This window comes from Chrysemys picta, chromosome 1 (genome assembly GCF_011386835.1).
Source record: "Chrysemys picta bellii isolate R12L10 chromosome 1, ASM1138683v2, whole genome shotgun sequence".
Classification (NCBI taxonomy): Eukaryota; Metazoa; Chordata; order Testudines; family Emydidae; genus Chrysemys; species Chrysemys picta.
Genome location: NC_088791.1, coordinates 46,719,594 through 46,739,504, shown reverse-complemented (window position 1 = coordinate 46,739,504; position 19,911 = coordinate 46,719,594). Strand labels below are relative to the sequence as shown.

The 19,911-nt window shown below is 50.5% G+C and overlaps 1 protein-coding gene and 1 long non-coding RNA gene across 17 annotated transcripts in view; one reads left to right on the top strand and one right to left on the bottom strand.

Annotated features, from left to right (window-relative positions):
* The window catches only part of ANKRD26 (ankyrin repeat domain containing 26), a 178,499-nt gene extending 171,782 nt beyond the window's left edge, over positions 1–6,717 (bottom strand). For 10 of the 16 annotated variants that reach the window (XR_010592041.1, XM_008172600.4, XM_024109001.3 and 7 more), the window contains exons 1-3: positions 6,176–6,511; positions 1,197–1,311; positions 778–951 (exon numbers count right to left, since the gene is read on the bottom strand). Coding sequence is in view for 13 of the 16 variants with exons in the window: in XM_008172600.4 (XP_008170822.2) it covers positions 778–951; positions 1,197–1,311; positions 6,176–6,372 (486 nt within the window). In the remaining 3 variants the exon portion in view is untranslated. Of the gene's footprint in view, positions 1–777; positions 952–1,196; positions 1,312–6,175 lie in introns of those variants that run through there. The other 6 variants (XM_024109004.3, XM_008172589.4, XM_065564544.1 and 3 more) reach the window with 3 other exon arrangements.
* An 83-nt stretch (positions 6,718–6,800) lies between these two features.
* LOC135975001 (uncharacterized) lies at positions 6,801–18,830 on the top strand. The gene is made up of 2 exons (XR_010592077.1): positions 6,801–7,117; positions 18,194–18,830. It is a non-coding gene; the product is annotated as an uncharacterized LOC135975001 (long non-coding RNA).
* The last annotated feature ends 1,081 nt before the right edge of the window (positions 18,831–19,911 follow it).

Sequence of the window (19,911 nt, the reverse complement as noted above, 5' to 3'; positions counted from 1 at the left end):
ACCCAGTTCCTTATTCAAGCCCTATGTACAATATGGAAGTGGGGTGAAAGCATGACTTTAGCAGCAAATTGCTCAGGAACAAAGTTTTGGGTCAGTGAGTGGCATGTCCCAAGTCCTTCAGAACTATCTGACTGTCAGAGGGATGTGTCACTTAGGGTGACCTGAAACTTATTTCATCACAAAAATAACGAGGAGTCCAGTGGCACCTTAAAGATGAACAGATTTATTTCCTAGCTCCTTGATTAATTAATAAACAATTAAGAAAACAGGAATTTAAATTGTTATCACAATCACATTAATTTGATGACATTTCTAAAAATTTAATATATTTCTAAGTAATTTTTTGGCCTTGGAGTAAGGAACTGGAAATCACATAAGGAGCTGGTAGCACAAATAAGAAACTTGGAAAATGTAACCAGGAATAAGGAACCAAATTCAGTTTCTTTACTGGCCTCAGGAAAATTATGTGTAGGGCTCCAGGCCACACAGTACTCCTGGGAGGGATCACAGAGACTGCTGAGGCCAGGGCCCCCAAAGTTCTGGCTCCGCAGGAGGCCTGGGGGGAACATTTGGCTAGCCACCCCCACCCCAGAAGTGCTACTTTACCTATGATAATTTATATACCAAGATTCTGATTAAAACAGATTTTAAAAGGAAATTTAAAAATACTGTTTTAAGACAAAAATGTGGATTATTCTATTTTTAAAAACATACACCAAACTAGAAGTTGAAATCTACAATTTTTCTTGTTCTCTTTTTCTAAAAATAAGCAGTTACCTTATTCTGCGAATCAATATGGGCATTGTACTCAAGCAATTGTACTACTAGAGATATATTAGCAGTCTGGGCAGCCAGGTGAAGGGCAGTGTTGCTGTTAACATCCACAAGATTAGGTTCTGCACCATGTTCTAGCAGCATAGTTGCACATTTTTCCTGCTGGCATTGTACTGCCTGTGAATATAACAGAAAAAGAGAGAATAAATTCCGTAAGTTAAACTCCATCTTATTAGAATTGCCACAACTTAATGAAATTAATAAATAAAAAAATGCATTAACATTTTGTTTATATACTATATTACATACACATACCCACTGACAGTAATGTAACTTTTTACATTCCATAATACAGAGTTTGTAGTTAAGTGGAAAAGTAATATCAGTACATCTTACATAACTGCATTAAATACTGTGCATACCTTCATCAACGGGGATCTGTTATCATTGTCACACAGATTTAGTTTGCACTTGTTGTCCACTAAGTAAGTAACGACATCTAAATGCCCATTAGCACAGGCAAGATGCAAAGGTGTCCTAAAAATAAGTTGATACATCAAATTAACAGACAACCAAATAAAAGTTTGATGTTTATGTTACAGGAATAATGTCAATTTAAATTTGGCCCAAATTTTAGATTTTGTAAAAATAAACTTAAAAAGAAACCATATTACCAATGGAAAACATTTCTGTACTTTAAAACATTACAAAACTAAGAATCTGAAACTGATAATAGCTATTTTAAAAAAAACACACAATATCCTTGAAATAATACACTTATTAGATGCTGATCCTGCAACTGGACCTGTACAGGTGAACACCAGTGCCCAAATAGGGTGCTTTAATGGGATCCCAGTGCAATGCAGAGTTCTGCCAATGCAGAACAGATTACAGGATTGGAATCTTAGACTATAACAACCAAACCTGCAATTTTTCCTTATAATTAAAATGCCAAAACTGTCCAAAGTGTTAGGATATTGGCTTTTTTAACAAAATTTCAAGACAGTTCTGAATTTTGTAAAGATAAAATATATATTACATTTTCTAGCAACTGCAGCAAATGAAAGCCTACACTCACTGGAGTGGGTTTATAAAACTTCTGATTGGCAGAGTAAGATAAGGAAATTATCACCTTTAATTCTTTAATCACTATAAAACAAAGCAAAAAACACAAGCAGTGTCCTGTCTTTGTGCCAATCTCAACTCTAATAGTCCTAACATTGAATCCTGCTATAAGAGTCTTCTCTAAGGTAGAACTCCTTGTAGGATCAGGGCCTAACTGGCAAAGTAATTTTCATAATAGTTGACCTATGTAAGAAAACAAAACATTTTTCTTGAAAAGAAGGCCAAAACTAAATACATGGTATGAATATTCAAGGATGTGTAACTAAATGTATTTGTTTATAAAAATCTACCAAAATATTACATAAATCCCCCTACCTTCAGAATACTGTGCAACATTTTATCTACAGCCTCAACTCTCATTGATTCTAATGAGAATAGCATGGCTGAAGCCCTCATGCGATGCTTGAAATGTTCAGCATAGATTTTGTCATGATGGGACAACAGAATCATTTTTGAATTTGTACTTTTTGCCTGAAAGTTAGTGGCTGCATAATTTATACTTCTCTTCTGTACCTGATTTCAAGAAATATCATTCAAAAGCATTACCTCTCATATGAATTGCTATGTGAATCCAAAAATTCCAATATCAGTTGATCACTTGTTCCAAAACATGAACTATGATTGGCTAATTACCAGCTTAGAGAGTATAGTTATTTTTAATTCTTTACAACAATTTCACCAAACAGAAAACCCACTCAACTTTGCAGTGTGTCAATAAATAAAATATATTTAATTTATTACAGCCTGTAATTCTCCTATTGTCTACATTGCGCATATGTTCCTTGAATCTTTTGCATTTGAAATATTGTAGGTTCTTTTCTTTTGCTACTAAACACTTTAACTTTCTGCTTCTTTTAAATCTTAATATACCTAGTTCAATGGATCATCAATGGTACTTCTACTCCACAAAATAAAGGCAGACAATGTGCCTTGCGGCTCCATCAATTGCGGTTGCCAGGGTGCTATAAGAAAGCTACCTTCCCGATTGCTGGAGTTGTTAGCACCACAGGTGGCCTTACAATTTTCCTTCCATTCAAACTTCTCCCAAGACAGAGGAGAAAAATAAGCATCCAATGGAGGGTTGGGACAGGAGTTTGAATGGGTACAAAAGCATAGAATCATAGAATATCAGGGTTGAAAGGGACCTCAGGAGGTCATCTAGTCCAACCTCCTGCTCAAAGCAGGACCAATCCCCAGACAGATTTTTGCCCCTAAATGGCGCCCTCAAGGATTGAACTCACAACCCAGGGTTTAGCAGGCCAATGCTCAAACCACTGAGCTATCCCTACCCCCAGAACAGTCTTAAAATAATTTGCACCAAGCAACCATGGCCATAAGTATGGCAGGGTGAGCAGGGCAGCCACTCATGGAGCAGAGCCTGCAAGGATGCAAAAATGGGGTGGAGTGCAGGATTGGGCCCAGCAGCATCAGCCCCCACCCACTTGCAAGATTGGGCACAGCTGCATTGGCCATTGTGACAATGCAGGAAAAGAGAACATCCGTAAATGTCAGTAACTGCTGCTGATAGCAAAATCTGTCAGTAGCAGTTTTTGACATTACACCGTGGCTCCTGGCCGGGAGGCGACAGTTTTCAAACAATGGGGTGCATCCCCCTAGGAAGGTGTACCCAACAGTTTGAAAACCTCTGTGCTAAACGGGAGGCAGAAATCGAGCAGACCCCACATGTCCCCCACAAGTCACATCTAGGGGGCGCAAATATGCTTGCTTACCACAGGTGCTAAAATGCTTTGTTACAGCTCTGCAAGCAACGGCAGTTTTAAAAAGCATAAAACCATCTAAAAGTGTGCCTACATTTGGTAACATTTAAGGTATATTACAGAGCCATTCTGGCTCCCGAACTTCTGTTTCAAGGGGGAAAACAGTTTTGCCATAAGTAGGGTGACCATATTTCCCTATGCTGAATATGGAACACCTGGTAAAATTTCTCATATTCAAGCGAGTTCAATGGCAATCAATCAGATCTAACGTTCAAATTAGCATCAAGTTGACTGAGCCCCTGTTACAAAGAAATATTGAGTAGCTGGATTATTTTTATTTACCTTCTTATCTTTAAGGCTTTAGGGTTCACAAAGGGAGAGGTGACACACACTCCCATACACCTCTCTTGGGGGGGGGGAGGGAAGGGAGGCATGATCGACTGACCTGACCCTCCCTGCCCGGCACTCTCTATCCTCCATGCTTGGCTGGGCCCCCAAGACGGACCCGGCTCTCCTGGTATCTGGCGCCAAGTCTTCCCAGGCAATATATGGGGGCAGCATGCAGGGTCACCTACCCGGCCCAGATTTCTGCCAGGGTTCACACCAGAATGTGGCCCACAGCAACCTTTCAGCACCTTGGGGGAGGGATGGGATGGGAGCAGCTTCCAGTTGCAGGGGACGGGGAAGGGATGACCTGGCCAGTGTCTTTGCAGAGCTCATCTCTTCTCCACCACCCACCCTTGTGCCTGGAAGCAGCTTGTCCTTTCCTGCCTGCACAGTGTTGAAAGGTAGCTAACACTTCCAGGCTTCTGATGGCCACCAACACAACACAACTGCCTCCTGTCCCCTGGCTACAGCATGGGCAGGAAGGTATTAAGCCCTAAGGATGCATTGTGCACTAGGGTCCAGGGAACCTAACTGCAGGGGCTTCCGCAAACCTGGCCAGAGAGGTGGCTTAGCAGGAGAGGGTGTGAGGGGACAGAGCAGCCCCATGCTCCCTGTGGGGAGGACCCCGGGTATGTGTGTGTGTGAGAAGGGGATGCTAAGATCCTGCCCGGGGGGGCTGCTATGGAACCTGCACAGTCGGGGCGCAAATAGGCTGGAAATCGCTTCCCCTCCACCCCGCCGCTCCAGAGCTTAGCTGAGGGGTGGAGCGGCTTCCCTGTGCCAGCGCTGTGCAGGGCTTTGGCACGTGCCGGACTTGGCTCCCCATGGCCAGCGCCCCGAGCTGGAGGGTCTTGGGCTTTCCTGGGGTGCCAGCTCAGCCAGAGGCAGTGGGGGAAGGAAGGAGCCTGCTGGCCAGGCTGTTGGTGAGCCAAGCACTCTGACCGGGGGTTGGGGGCATATGAAGGAGCAGTGGAATTGGGGGGGGGGGGGAGTGAAGGGGCAAAGCAGGGAGAGGACAGCAAGAGGGGGAGCACATAAGGAGCAGATGGGTGGCCGACACTTAACTGGCTGCTGCCTAGCACCTGCCCGCACTCACCAGCCATAGCAGCTCGCAGCCAGTTCCAGCTGGAAATGGGATTGGGGGTGGGGCCCTGATGACCAAGAGCCAGCACCCAATGGGGGCTGTGCTGATGGATCAGCAGGGGGAGCGGCCAGCCCCACGCACTGCAGCTTTGCCCCGCCACCAGCCTTGCACACCTACCCCCATCATCAGCCACTGGACCCCCACACTCACCACTGGTGGGCGGGTGGCTGGCAAACAGGGATCCAGCCAGCAGCAGGAACCGCCAGTACTGATGGGGGCGGGGGGAAAGGGACAGAAAATATGGGACAATTTGCCCGTTTTTAAGAAAAAGTCAGGACACTTGCAGGGGGGCTTAAATATGGGACTGTCCCTTTAAAAGTGGGATGTCTGTTCACCCTAGACATAAGACTCATAGAATTTCAGGTCAGAAGGGACCACCGTGATCATCTAATGTCTGATCTCCTTTGCTGCCACAGAACCTCACCCACCAACTCCTATAACAGACCCCTCTCACCTCTGCCTGAGTTACTGAAGTCCTTAACTCATGGTTTAAAGACTTCAAAAGTTACAGAGAATCCACCATTTACATTAGTTTAAATTGCAACTGACCCGTGCCCATGCTGCACAGGAAGGCTACAGCATCATGAGGGTACAGCGGTTCTCAATCTATTTACCACTGGGGACTCCATATGCTGCTCTCTATCAGTTATGTGAGCCCCATCCACACAACCTGTGGCATCCTTGAGGATGTCACATGGGCCACCGCTGTGTGAGGATTGGGCCACAAGCTGCCACTGGGCTGGAGCAGCTGACAGTTTGGTTTACAATAAAACAAAACCAACGAGGAGTCCTCGTGGCACCTTAAAGGCTAACAAATTTATTTGGGCATAAGCTTTCGTGGGCTAAAACCCACTTCACTTGGTGCCTATGTAAGTGCTGCTTCTCTGGAGCTAGGGAAGGAGGGTCTTTGGCCCCACTTGGCGAGCCCTGGCAACAGGGGGGTGAAGGGGCTGCTCCGAGTCGCGCTGCCCGGCCGTGGCTGAGCTGGGGAGGGCCACGGCCACTGCGCCCCGCCCGCCCCCGGTACCTGTTCTCTTTATCCAGCTGGTTGACGTCGTGTTTCTTCAGCAGCTGCTGGAGCTTGCCCAGGTCCCCGCCGGCGGCCGCTCGGTGCAGCTTGCCCAGCTCCTTCTCCCGCAGCTCGTAGCCGACCCCGGGCAGCGAGGCGCGGCAAGCCGGCGACTGCCCCTTCTTCTTCTTCCCGAAGCTGAAAATCTTCTTCATCCTCCGGCTCGGCCAGCTCAGGGGGCGCAGCAGCGGAAGGGGGCAGGGCCGCGGGGATTCCCCTCGCGCATCACAGGCCCCGGCCCCAGGGGCGTCCGGGCCCCGCAGGGTCGGGAACTTTCCGCCCACCGCCGCGGCCAAGCCCGGATTAGCTGCGCGCTCAGGCGGCTCCGGGCCGGGCGCTCACGGCGGGGCTCCCGCGAAGCGTCTGGCGGAGGTCAGCGGAGGCTGAATGGCCGCGACCCCTCACTGTGGGGCGGGGGACCCCTAGGGCCTGGGGCTCCGTCCGTCACTCCGCAGCCACGGCAACGGCGTCCCAATCCTCACCGCGCATGCGCAGAAGACAGCGGCTGCTCGTACGGGTGGCTCGACGCGCAAGCGCCAATGCTTTGCGATCCCGCCTAGTTGTTCTCACTGCGGTCCGCCCCGTCCTCCGCCGTACAGCCTGAGGCGAGCCCCGCGGCCGAGGAACGTTGCTTGTTCTCCTGAGCCAGCAGCACGTCCCGTCGCTGTCACCTCTGCCCGCCTCACTCGGCGCCTCATACCCCCTTCCCCTCCCCCCGATAGTCCTTGGGTGCGCTGGTGCTCCTGCCCGGCCAGCTCCGCCCTCGTATCCCTCCGCCGTTCGCCTGCACGCGGTCGGGGCGCTCCGCCTCTCTTCCTTCGCCGGGCGGCTGCTTGGCGATGCTAGTCATAATAAATGCCCCTGTTCGAGGGGCTCCAGGGGGCCTTACTCATGTTACTGGTAAGTATCTCCGGGGGCACACAGGGTAAGGCTGGTCACCCTGTTTGACACCACTCTTGTATTGGGCCAGGCCACTAGGGTGACCAGACAGCAAGTGTGAAAAATCAGGTCGGGTCGGGGGAGTAATAGGAGTCTATATAAGAAAAAGACCCAAAAATTGGGACTGTCCTAGCAGGGCTGGCTTTAGGAAGTGCGGGGCCCAATTCGAACATTTTCGGTGGGGCCCCAACAGGGATGACTTAAAAAAAAACAAAAAGTTACGTTAAAAAACACCTTTCATTTCTTCCATGTATTATTTACTTTCCATAACTATATAAATAATAACAAAATTATATATTACATACATTGCATAATGTATACGGATGCATGCTAAGCCTACCTAAAGTTCTTGACACCCCCCCCCCCCCGGGACCCCTGCCCCATCCACCCCCCCTTCCCTGTCCCCTGACTGCCCCCTGCCGCCCCATCCAACCCTTCCTCTCATTCCTGATGGCCCACTGGGACTCCTGCCCCATCCAACCACCCCTTCTCTCTGTCCCTGACTGCCCCTGGAACCTCTGCTCCCCACCGCCCAACCCAACCCCTGCTCCTTCCTGACTGCCCCCACAGGACCCTTGCCCCCATTCAATCCCCCTGTTCCCTGCCCTCTGACCGCCCCGACCCCTATCCACCCCCCCACAACCCTCCAAACTCCCCTGCCCTCTTCCAACACCTGCTCCCTGCCCCCTTACCGTGCTGCCTGGAGCCGCTCGCCCGGGTCCAGGTCTGGGCTGGGTCCGCTCGGTCCGGGCTGGTTCCAGACCCGGGTCCAGGTACGGTCCGGGCCCGCTCAGCCTGGGCCTGGGTCCGGGCCAGGTCCGGGCCGGATCCGCTCGGCCGGGTCTGGGTCCGGGTCTGGGCCGGAGCCGCTGGGCCAGGGCCGGGCCGGAGCCTCTCGGGCCGGGCCAGCGCCACTTGGCCAGGGCCGGCACCGTGGGGCCCGAGCCGGGCTGGGCCAGAGCCACTCGGCCGGGACCAGGTCCAGATCTGGGCCGGAGCCGCTGGGCCAAGGCCAGGCCGGAGCCTCTCGGTCTGCGCTGGCACTGCTCGGCTGGGGCCGGCGCCGCAATGCCCGAGCTGAGCCGGGCCAGAGCCGCTCGGCCGGATCCACGTCCGGCCCGGGGCTGCCGGGCCGGAGCCTCTCGGGCCGGGCCGGCACCACTTGGCCAGGGCCGGCACCGCGGGGCCTGAGCTGGGCCGGAGCCGCTCGTCTGGGTCTGGGGCCGGGCCGGAGCCGGGCCCGAGCCCAGCGCCGCGGGGCCCAGGCCGGGCCGGGCCAGAGCCACTCGGCCGGGACCGGGTCCAGATCTGGGCCGGAGCCGCTGGGCCAGGGCCGGGGCCTCTCGGTCGGCGCTGGCGCCGCTTGGCTGGGTCCGGCGCCGCGGGGCCCGAGCTGGGCCGGAGCCGCTCGGCCGGTTCTGGGTCTGGGTCCGGGCCGGAGCCACTCAGCCGAGCCCGGCGCCGCGGGGCCCGGGCCAGGCCAGAGACGCTCGGCCGGGACCGGGCTGGGGGTGTTCGGCCGGGGCCAGGCCGGAGGGAGCCGCGCACTCGGCCAGGGCCGGACTGGGCCGCATTGCGCCTCCCTGAAACTCTCCTCGCCCCCCCTTACCTCCTGCCTGCTGCTTGTTTCAGGCTTCCCGCGAACATCTGATTCGCGGGAAGCAGGGGAGAGGGAGGAGAAGGTGGGCAGAGCGTTCAGGGGAGGAGGGGGAAGTGGGCCGGGGGCGGGGTGGACAGCTGCGCGGGGCCCTCTAGGCGCGGGGCCCCATTCGGGGGAATCGGCCGAATCGGCCTAAAGCCCATATGTCCAGATTATCCCGGACATGTCCGGATTTGGGGGTTTTAAATTGCCATCCGGGAAGACTTTGTAAAAATCTAAAAAGGTCCGGGATTTCCCTCCCAATGCAGAGCGCGGCGCGGCTGACAGAGTGGCCGGGCCAGATTGAGCCACTCACATTGGGGCCTCCAGCAGCCAGAGCCTCTCCCCTGCAGCCTCAGCATGCCGCGCCCGCAGCACTCTGTGGGGGGCAGAGCTGTGTGCTCCATGGAGGAGCGCGGCAGCATGTCTGGTTCCGTGTGGAGCCAGGCACACTGGTCTGAGCAGCACGGTAGGGGAGCTGGGGGGTTGGAGAAGGGACAGGGGGCAGTCAGGGGACAGGGAGTGGGGGGGTTGGATGGGTCGGGAGGCCTGTCAGGGGGCAGGAGTGTGAAGAGGGGTCGGGCAGTCAAGGAGCGGGGGGGTTGGATCAGTCGGAGGTTCCTGGAGGGGGCTGTCAGGGGTCGGGGGTGTGAGGAGGGGATGGGGCAGTCAGGGGTCGGGGGTGTGAGGAGGGGATGGGGCAGTCAGGGGACGGGGGGGTTGGATGGGCTGGAGGTTCTGGGGGGGCCTGTCTGGTGGCGGGGGTGTGGATAGGAGTCGGGGCAGTCAGGGACAGGTAGGGGGTGGAGTCCTAGGGGGGGCAGTTAGGGTGGGGGGGTGTCAGGAGGGGGCAGTCAGGGACAAGGAGCAGGGAGGCTTAGATAGGGGGTAGGGTCCTAGCAGGGCCAGCTCTAACTTTTTTGCCGCCCCAGGCAAAAAAAAAGAGCACCACCCCGCCATAACATACGCCGCCAAACCCCCCCGCCTCTCCCCAGTGCCGCCCCGCCCCCCCCCCCGAGCGCCGCGCCGCCCTGCCCAAACCCCCGCTCCCCCCCGAGCGCCGGGCCGCCCAAACCCCAAGCGCTGCACCGCCCAACCCCCATCCCCTCCAAGCGCCGCACCGCCCAAACCCCCCCAAGTGCCGTGCTGTGCCCGGCTGCCCAAATCCTGAGCACCGGGCCACCCAGAATCCGAGCGCCACGCCGTGCCCCCTCCTCGCCCCCCCAGCGCCACACCGCTGAAACAAAAAACCTCGAGCCAAAAAAACCCCACCAAACCAAAAAAAACAAACAAAAAAACCCGAGTGTCCCCCGCCACTCCAAGATTGACCGCCCCTTCCAAGGTGCCGCCCCAAGCACGTGCTTGGTTGGCTGATGCCTGGAGCCGGCCCTGGGTCCCAGGGGGCGGTTAGGGGCAGGGGTCCCGGAGGGGGCGATCAGGGGACAAAGAGCAGGGGGGGTTGGATGGGTTGGGGGTTCTGTGGAGGGCAGTCAGGGGGCAGGAAGTGGGAGGGAGTGGATGGGGGCGGGGCTACCCGCCCCCCACCATGGAGTGTCCTCTTTTTTGAAAGTTCAAATATGGTAACCCTAGACTGTCCCTATAAAATCGGGACATCTGGTCACTCTACAGGCCACTGAGGTAATGTTTGCAAAGCATGTTCAGAAACTGAAAGACCTTCTCCATTGCCTGTGGTAAGGGATCATTTAAGTATCCCCAAGATTTACAGAACACTTTTTTCCACACCTGTAAATTATTTCTAATAGCTATCCAGTTTTTGTTGGTTCTTTGTGTGTTCACTTAAAGGATTTTATTATAGATAACCATGAATTCATTTAGCTCTTAGGGTCTTCTAAGAATCTGAAAGTACATTTTATTACATATTTGTAATTATACAAAAATAACATTAAAAGATTACACTGCTCTACAGCCAAAATGCTTCTGAAATAAATGTAGTCAAACTTTACTAATTCTGGGTCACTGAGAACGAAAATGATGCTTAAAATTGTTGATTGGCTCTAGTTTTCAAGATATGCTATTGGGTCAGTATATACGACCCTTGACTTGGGAATGGCGGAGGATAAGTGAGTTATAAAGGGAAGGGATCTCAATTTAAACCAGAAATGAGTAAAATACATCTTTGACTGGATCTACGAATAAATCTATGACTGGGTTTGGACAGTACTTGCTTTTTAGGCAAAACAATGAATGATGCAATCTGAAGCTGGTATTGCATCATACATAATATGAATTGCATCATGTTATTCCTACAAGTCATGGATGATGCAATCATAACGAAGCTTACATCACTCTGCTGAACAAATTGCCCGATATCAGCTCTAGAAATCATACAGTGTCGTGTTCTCTTATTTGTCAGTGTTTGATTTTGCAAAGGGACACATTTCTGTTTAGCCAAAGTGAGCAGAGATGCCTCGTACTTGTGTGAACAGTGCAGATAACTTCTACTATGTTTGTGTTGAAGTGACTTGCATCACAAAAGCGCAGTATAACCACTATGGTTAAGAAAGCCTATCACCTTTATTTTGGCTGCAAAATTGGAGATCAGGACAAGAGGTGGGCCCCACACATATGCTGCAACACTTGTGCAACAAATCTTCGCCAGTGGTTGAACAGGAAAAGGAAATATATGCCTTTTGCAGTGCCAATGATTTGGAGAGAGCCAACAGATCATACCAGCAGTTGTTACTTCTGCATGGTGCCTCCAGTTGGGAAAGGTGTGTCAAAGAAGAAAAAGTGGACTGTGCATTATCCAAACATTCCATCAGCTATACGCCCAGTACCCCACGGAGAAGGACTGCCAGTTCCTGATGTACCAGAATCATTCTCACTTGAGTCAGACGAGGAAGAGGAAGAGGATGAAACTTCTGGTCCTGAACCATCAATGTCACAGGACCCACATTTTCTCCCATCCTTCTCCTCTGAACCACAGCTCATAACGCAAGGTGAACTGAATGACCTTGTCAGTGATTTGGAACTACCCAAGAGTAAGGCAGAGCTGTTGGGCTCCAGACTACAGCAGTGGAATCTCCTGGCAGGTGATGTTAGGGTTTCCATGTTCCGTGACCGGCAAAAGGATCTCGTCCCATTCTTCTTCATGGAAGGTGATCTTGTAGCCTGCAACAACATCGATGGTGTGATGGCATCCCTCAACATCGTTCACGATCCAGATGAGTGGAGACTGTTCATTGATTCATTGAAGACGAGTCTTAAAGCTGTTTTACTGCATAATGGCAATGTTTTGCCATCGATTCCAGTTGGTCATGCAGTCCATATGAAGGAAACCTATGACAACATGAAACAACTTTTGAGGTGCATAAACTATGACCAACATCAGTGGCAGCTTTGTGGCGATTTGAAGGTTGTTGCTCTCTTGCTTGGTCTGCAGACTGGATACACAAAGTAGTGCTGTTTTCTCTGTGAATGGGATAGTCGTGCAAGAGATTCCCACTAGATCAAGAAAGATTGGCCACTCCGACAGTCATTGGAGCCTGGGAGGAAAAGTGTTCAGCATCCACCACTTGTTGAATTAAGGAAGATTTTGTTACCACCCTTACACATCAAGCTGGGTCTGATGAAGAACTTTGTCAAGGCCATTGACAAAACACAAGCAGCTTTCAAGTACCTCCATGGAAAATTTCCAAGGTTAAGTGAGGCTAAGATAAAGGAAGATGTCTTTGTTGGTCCTCAGATTCGTGAACTTCTTCGAGATGATGCATTTGACCATGCACTGCGTGGCAAGGAAAAGACGGCATGGAAAGCCTTCCAGTTAGTGGCAATAAATTTTCTCGGAAACAACAAGGCAGACAACTACAGGTTGTTGGTGGAAAACCTCCTCAAGGCATACAAAAGCCTTGGTTGCAACATGTCACTAAAGATACATTTTTTGCACTCTCATCTAGATTTTTTTCCACCGAACTGCGGAGCAGTGAGCGACGAGCACGGCAAGCGATTTCACCAGGACATTGCAACAATGGAAAAACGCTATCAGGGCAAATGGAGCCCATCAATGCTTGCAGACTATTGCTGGACAGTGACAAGAGATGCTCCATTTAATGAATACAAGAGACAAGCCAAGAAGCACCGAGTAGACACTGAATAGGACTAAACTATGTACATAATAGTTTTTTGCCTTTTGTTTCATAATAAATTTTATTTATATAACCCTTTTGCTGATTTGTAAAGTGTTACATAAACAGGACAGGTGAAATATTATCATGTAAAGCAACCAGAAACACATGAAAAGACCTAGGTTTACAATTTATGATTAAAACTCTACTATCTACACAATATACATAGACATAAAATGTAAAAACTTAAATATTTTAGAAACAGTAGCCAATCAGTTGTTTTAATGGTCATATTTGAATTCAGCACATCAAAATACATAATAAATAGCACATTTTATCTCTGAAGCAGACGACTTCTCAAAAATTGTGGACCAGTGTTATTAAAATTGCACAGTCAAGCACTCTGAAGTTAGGAAGTGCCACATTTAACATTACATGTGGAGCCTTATTTTAGCCCCTTTGTGTATATGCATTGTGATACATTCTCTAATTATATGATCAAATACTGTTGTTCCACAGGATCCTTGCCTCATTCAGTGCACATCCCTCACATTAGGGGAGAAACTCCCACACATAGGCGCTGGCTTCTCCTGGCACCAGTGGGTGCTCGACCCTCCCTCTGCTCCCGGCCCCATTTCAACCCCTTCCCCAAAGTCCCCACCCCCAACTCTGCCCCCTCCCAGCCCCTATTCCTACTTCTTCCCCAAATCCCCGCCCCCACCTCTTCCCTGCCTTCTCCCCTGAGCATGCTATGTTCCTGCTCCTCCCCCTTCCTCCTGGAGCTTGCTACAGCTGTTTGGCAGTGACAAGCGCTGGGAGGTAGGCGGAGGAACGGTGACACGCTCAGGGGAGGAGGAGGAGGTGAGGTGGGGCAGGGAGCTTGGCTGCGGGTGGATGCAGAGCAGCCACTAATTTTTCCCCATGGGTGCTCTAGCCCCGGAGCACCCACAGTGTCGGTGCCTATGCTCCCACATATATCAATTTCAAGTCCCTGCTCCAAAACACAAGGCATTAGAGCTTCCCCAACAAAATGGATGTAAGGATTTTTTTTTAATCTGGACAAAATAACATATTTGTCCCTAATCTTTTTCTCAGAAACAGGTGAACTGTTGTTTGTTTGGGTGGTTTTTGTTTCGTTGGGTTTTGTGGGGTTTTTTTGTTTGTTTGTTTTGATGAAATTTTTAAAAATAAATTTAGCTTAAGGCAGACATCCAACATTTAAGTCCAAAGGGTTAAAATTTGGCAAAGCTATAAGCAACTGAAAACAGGGTTTTATAATGGAAAATGTTGTGTAACCAAATATAGTCTTTACTACTTATACTTATATACACATACATTCACTACCGCTTATAATTACAATAGGCACAGAGGCTTCAGTCAGAATCAGCGCCCCGTTTTACTTGTTATGGTCCCTTCCTCAAAGACAAATATTAATGAATCAAACCAATAATCTTGCAAGGTATGTAATTTATTATTCCCTTTTTTGAAGGGAGAAATAAGGCACAGAGTAGTTAGGTGCCATTCCCAAATCAGTGGCAAAAATTCCCATAAACTTCAGTAGAATTAGGATTGGACCTCAAATGAAGCATAGTTGATCTGTCTTAACTATATAATTATTCTGAATATGTCTTGTCATTTCTCCCTCCTTTGCACTGCTAGGTTCAAATCTCTGTCCTCATGCCCCTCATCATTCCTTACACTAGCTGCTCTTAATTGAATCTTTTCATGTTATGCAGTATTGTTTTCAAGGTGAATTAACCAAAACTGTGATATAATAATGTCTGTATCAGTGATTTATATGAACCTGTCCTAATGCTTTCTGTTTAGTTTTTATTTCAGTGTTTTTTGCCATTGTACAACCTAGTTTACATTCACCGCTGACTACAGCTACTGTACTTGATCATACATGATTATCGACCTATTCACAGTGGTCCCAGACATTTTCTGTATGGGGTTACTTTGTTACAGGCTATCTGCAGCTACTGTAATTTCAAATTAGTTCCCCACGTACACTACCAGTTAAAACCATGTAAGACTTCATTTGCATTCATTTAGTTGTCTACTCACCCACTTTGCTTAGTATGTTCTTTTAGTTAAAGCACTGTACCAGGATGCCAGAGACTTAAGTTCAATTTCCATCCCTCCCACTGCCTTCTTTTCTGACCTTGGGCAAGTCACTTAATCTCTGTGCCTCAATTCCCCACCTATAAAATGAGGATAATAATGCCCCTCCTCCCACCTTTTGTCTCTTGTATATTTAGATTGTAATCTCTTTGGGGCAAGGATTATTTCTCTGTATTTGTACAGAAGTTAGTATAACCTAACTATGCTTTGGCCTTCTAGATGCTACTGTAATATCAATAATAATCATTTACCTCTTCCATTGTTTTAAAAATAAATATTTGGGTGCCAGCCTGCAGATCTAGCCACTCCACTGCCCCAAAAGTTTTCCAAGTCATTCTTGGACAGCCTGTATAAATTATTTGACAACTGCATATGAAACAATGTAAACCATCTCATTCTAGCTAAAAGTCAAGTATGTGGAATGGTTTCCGGGAATGAATAGGGCCTTGGTGGTTCTCAAACCCAACAGATAGAAGAACATTGTTCGATAAAAAGAACATTATGGCAATTATGACTTCCAGAGCAGATTTGTCAATAAGTAACAGCCTATGTTTCATTTTCAAAAGTGACAAAGACTATGGCTACACTGGCGCTTTACAGCGCTGCAACTTTCTCACTCAGGGGTGTGAAAAACCACCCCCCTGAGCGCAGCAAGTTACAGCGCTGTAAAGCACCAGTGTAAACAGTGCTCCCAGCGCTGTAAGCTAATCCCCTCAGGGAGGTGGAGTACCTGCAGCGACCACACTCACATTTCAAAGCGCTGCTGCAGGAGCCCTCCCGCGGCAGCACTTTGGAGTTAGAGCGCAGTAAAGCAGCCCCGTGTGCTCTAACTCATGACCCGTCCACACTGGCAAGGCACGTAGAGCGCTCTGACTCCATGGCTAAAACGTTCCTGGTACTCCACCTCGGCGAGTGGAATAACGTTTGATGTGCCCCCGCTGGAGCACTGCAGTGCCAGTGTGAACGCCCTGGTCTGTTAATGTGCTCTGATCGGCCTCCAGAAGTGTCCCACAATGCCTGTTCTAGTCACTCTGGTCATCAGTTTGAACTCTACTGCCCTGCCTTCAGGTGACCAACCATCAGACCCGCCCTTTAAATTCTCTGGGAATTTTAAAAATCCCTTTCCTGTTTGCTCAGCCAGATGTGGAGTGCTCTCAGCGAATCTTTCCAGGTGACAATGTCTCCACGCGCCAAGCGATCCCCAGTATGGAGCAATGGCGAGGTGCCGGATCTCATCAGTGTTTGGGGCGAGGAAGCTGTCCAGTCCCAGCTGCGCTCCAGCCGTAGGAATTACGATACCTTCAGGCAGATATCAAGGGACATAATGGAAAGGGGCCATTACCGGGACGCTCTGCAGTGAAGGATTAAAGTGAAGCAGCTGCGGAATGTCTACTGCAAAGCCCGCGAGGCAAACAGCCGCTCCGGTGCTGCCCCCACGACCTGCCGTTTTTACGAAGAGCTGGACGCGATACTTGGGGGTGACCCCACCTCCACTCCGAGTACCACCATGGACACTTCAGAGCCCAGTCCAACAAGGCAGGAAAAGGAGAAGGAAGAGGAGGAGCAGCAAAGCAGGAGCGAGAGTGCTGAGGAGGAGGAAGACACCCCGGCATCCCTAGATGCATGCAGCCAGGAGCTTTTCTCAAGCCAGGAAGAAGGTAGCCAGTCGCAGCGGTCGGTGCTTGGGGACGGACAAACACCAGAGGAGGTTCCCGGTAAGAGGCTTTTATTTTGGGAAGGAAGTTATTCGGTGCGGGCTCTTGGGGTGAGGAGGGTTAGAGCTGCATGCATGCCTAGATGCGGAATAGGGCGTTGATGTGCTCTCTCACATCGCGATAATCAGCCTCAGTGATCTCTTCAAAGGTCTCAGCCAGAACTTGGCCAATGCACTTGTGCAGGTTTCGTGGGAGAGCCACTGTGGTCCTTGTCCCAATCAGGCTAACATGTCTTCACCGGTGTGCCGTGAGGAGCTGGGGGACCATTGCTGCACATAGACGAGCTGCATATGGGCCAGGGCGGAAGCCGCATTGTAGTAGAAGACCCTCCCTTGTTTCCCAGGTCACCCTCAGCAGCGAGGTATCTTCCAGGACGAACTTCTGTGGAAAATGTGGGGACAATGTTCAGTATGGGGCCCCCTGCAGCTGTTGGCTCTCCCCAAGGCACAGAAACCCAGAGGACAGTACAGCCATGAAAGAATCAGTCCCCCTTGACCCTGTGCTTACTCACCATTTGGGGGCTCCCGTGGATTATGTGCGCTCGCTTTGGGACGGGCAAATTATGCTATTGTGTAGACCAGGAGTCGGCAACCTACGGTATGTGTGCCAAAGGTGGCACACGAGCCAATTTTTGATGGCACGCAGCGGTGGGCTGAGCAGCTCAGCCCGCCGCCGCTCTGGGGTTCCCACTGCTGGCCCCTTGCCAGCCGAGATCCCGCCGCCGGTCCCACTCAGCACCCACTGCCAGCCTGGGTGAAGGAACCCCAGGCTGGCAGCGGGCTGAGACCCCGGCTGGCAGGAGCCAGCGGCTGAAACCCCAGAGTGGGGGCTAGCTGAGACGCTCAGTCGCTGCTCTGGGGTTCCGGCTGCTGATCCCTTGCCAGCCAGGGTTCCCACCGCAGCCCCACTCACCTTGCTTCCAGTTGGAGTTCCAGCGCAGGCCTCCTGCCAGACAAGGTCCAGGCCTCTGGCCCTGCTCAGCCCTACCAGCAACCAACTCCACTCACCTCAGCTGCCGATCCGGGGTTCCAGCCGCTGACCTTCTGCCAGCCGGTTAACAACTGATCACTCAGAAGCCTGTGTGCAGCTTAAAGTATCCAAATACGTGCCAGACGTTGGAAACTTAGCAAGGGAAAGCAAGGGCAAGGATCACACTAAACTGATAAGATCTGCATTTTAATTTAATTTTAAATAAAGCTTCTGAAACATTTTGAAAACCTTGTTTACATATAACAGTAGTTTGGTTATATAATATATAGGCTTATAGAGAGACCTTCTAAAAAATGTTAAAATGTATTACTGGCACGCAAAGCCTTAAATTAGAGTGTATAAATGAAGACTCGGCACACCACTTCTGAAAGGTTGCCGACCCCTAGTGTAGACTGTGCTTGCCCTCCTTAAGTACAGGGGAATCATTGCTCTGTCTGTTGTGAACAATGCTGCCTCTGTTAAGTGTTGCATTTTGCCTTTACAGATGCAGCCTTGAGATCTCAGCCGTCCGTGTTATCACCAGCCGAGAGGCTGCAAAGAATCAGGAAGAGGCCACGTAGAAGCAAAGAGGACATGCTGCATGAAGTTATGCAGCACTCCCTTAATGAAAATCAAAAAGTGCAGGAGTGGCGGGAGAGTGAAAGGAGGGTCCGCTGGCTAAATGCGGATCACTGGTATCAGAGCACGGAGCGGCTGATAAGCATCATGGAGCGCCAAGTGGACTCGATCCACGTGCTTGTAGCCATGCAGGCAGAGCACCACCGCGCCTGCCTCCCCCTCCCCCCTGCAGCCTTTGTCCCAAAACTCTTTCCCTGGTGCCCCCATGTCACCTCCAACATCTGGGTTCTTATCACCACCAGCTGCCTCCAACACCTGTAGCTTCACCACCCAACCCTGAAAACTACGACCCTTCCCCACTACACTCAACCCCCATCACCGTGCAGTATAGCCATCCTGAAGTGCTGCACTTATTGTACAGCACTCCAAACTGGAAGGCTGAGTATGATAACAGGACATACACAAATCTGTGATTGTACCGTTCCCCACCGCATCCCCTTGCCCTTTCTGTTTCCCAAGCAGTTGTGTTTCTTTTCAATAAATGGATTTTTTTGCTTTGAAAAGATTCTTTATTATTGCATAAAGTAAAATACCTTAGCCCAGGAAAGCAACAGGCACTGCAAGTCAGTGTATCATACGTAGCAAACACAGATTCCTACTAACATTGGAACCCCTGAACTTCACTCCCGTGCAGGGCACCAGACATTACTGGTGGCTTTCAGCCTCAAATTGCTCCCCAAGGCATCCCTAATCCTTGCAGCCCCGCACTGGGCCCCTCTAATAGCCCTGCTCTTTAATATCCCTGTTCAAATTCAGCCTTCAGGGGTTGAACCTCTGAGTTCCTTGCCTGAGTGAATCTTTCACCCTTCCCTTCACAAATGTTATGGAGGGTATAGCACGCGGATATAACCGCGGGGATGCTGTTATCGGCCAGGTCCAGCTTCCCATACAGAGAGCGCCAGCAGCCCTTTAAACGGCCAAAAGCACACTCCACAGTCATTCTGTACCGGCTCAGCCTGTTGTTGAACCGCTCCTTGCTGCTGTCAAGGCTCCCTGTGTAGGGTTTCATGAGCCATGGCATTAAAGGGTAAGCAGGGTCTCCAAGGATCACAATGGACATTTCGACTTCCCCTATGGTGATGTTCGGTCTGGGAAAAAAGTCCCGGCTTGCAGCTTCCTGAACAGGCCAGTGTTCCAAAAGATGCGTGCGTCATGCACCTTTCCAGGCCAGCCTGCGTTAATGTCAATAAAATGCCCATGGTGATCCACAAGCGCCTGGAGAATCATAGAGAAATAGCCCTTCCGATTAACGTACTCGGAGGCTAGGTGGGCTAGTGCCAGGATTGGAATATGTGTCCCATCTGTCTCCCCTCCACAGTTAGGGAAACCCATTTGTGCAAAGCCAGCCACAATGTCATGCACGTTACCCAGAGTCACGGTTTTTCTGAGCAGGATGTGATTAATGGCCCTGCAAACTTGTATCAACACGATTCCAATGGTCGACTTCCCCACTCCAAACTGGTTAGCGACCGATCGGTAGCTGTCTGGAGTTGCCAGCTTCCAGACTGCAAAAGCCGCCTGCTTCTCCACTGTCTGGGCAGCTCTCAATCTCGTGTCCTTGTGCCGCAGGGTGGGGGCGAGCTT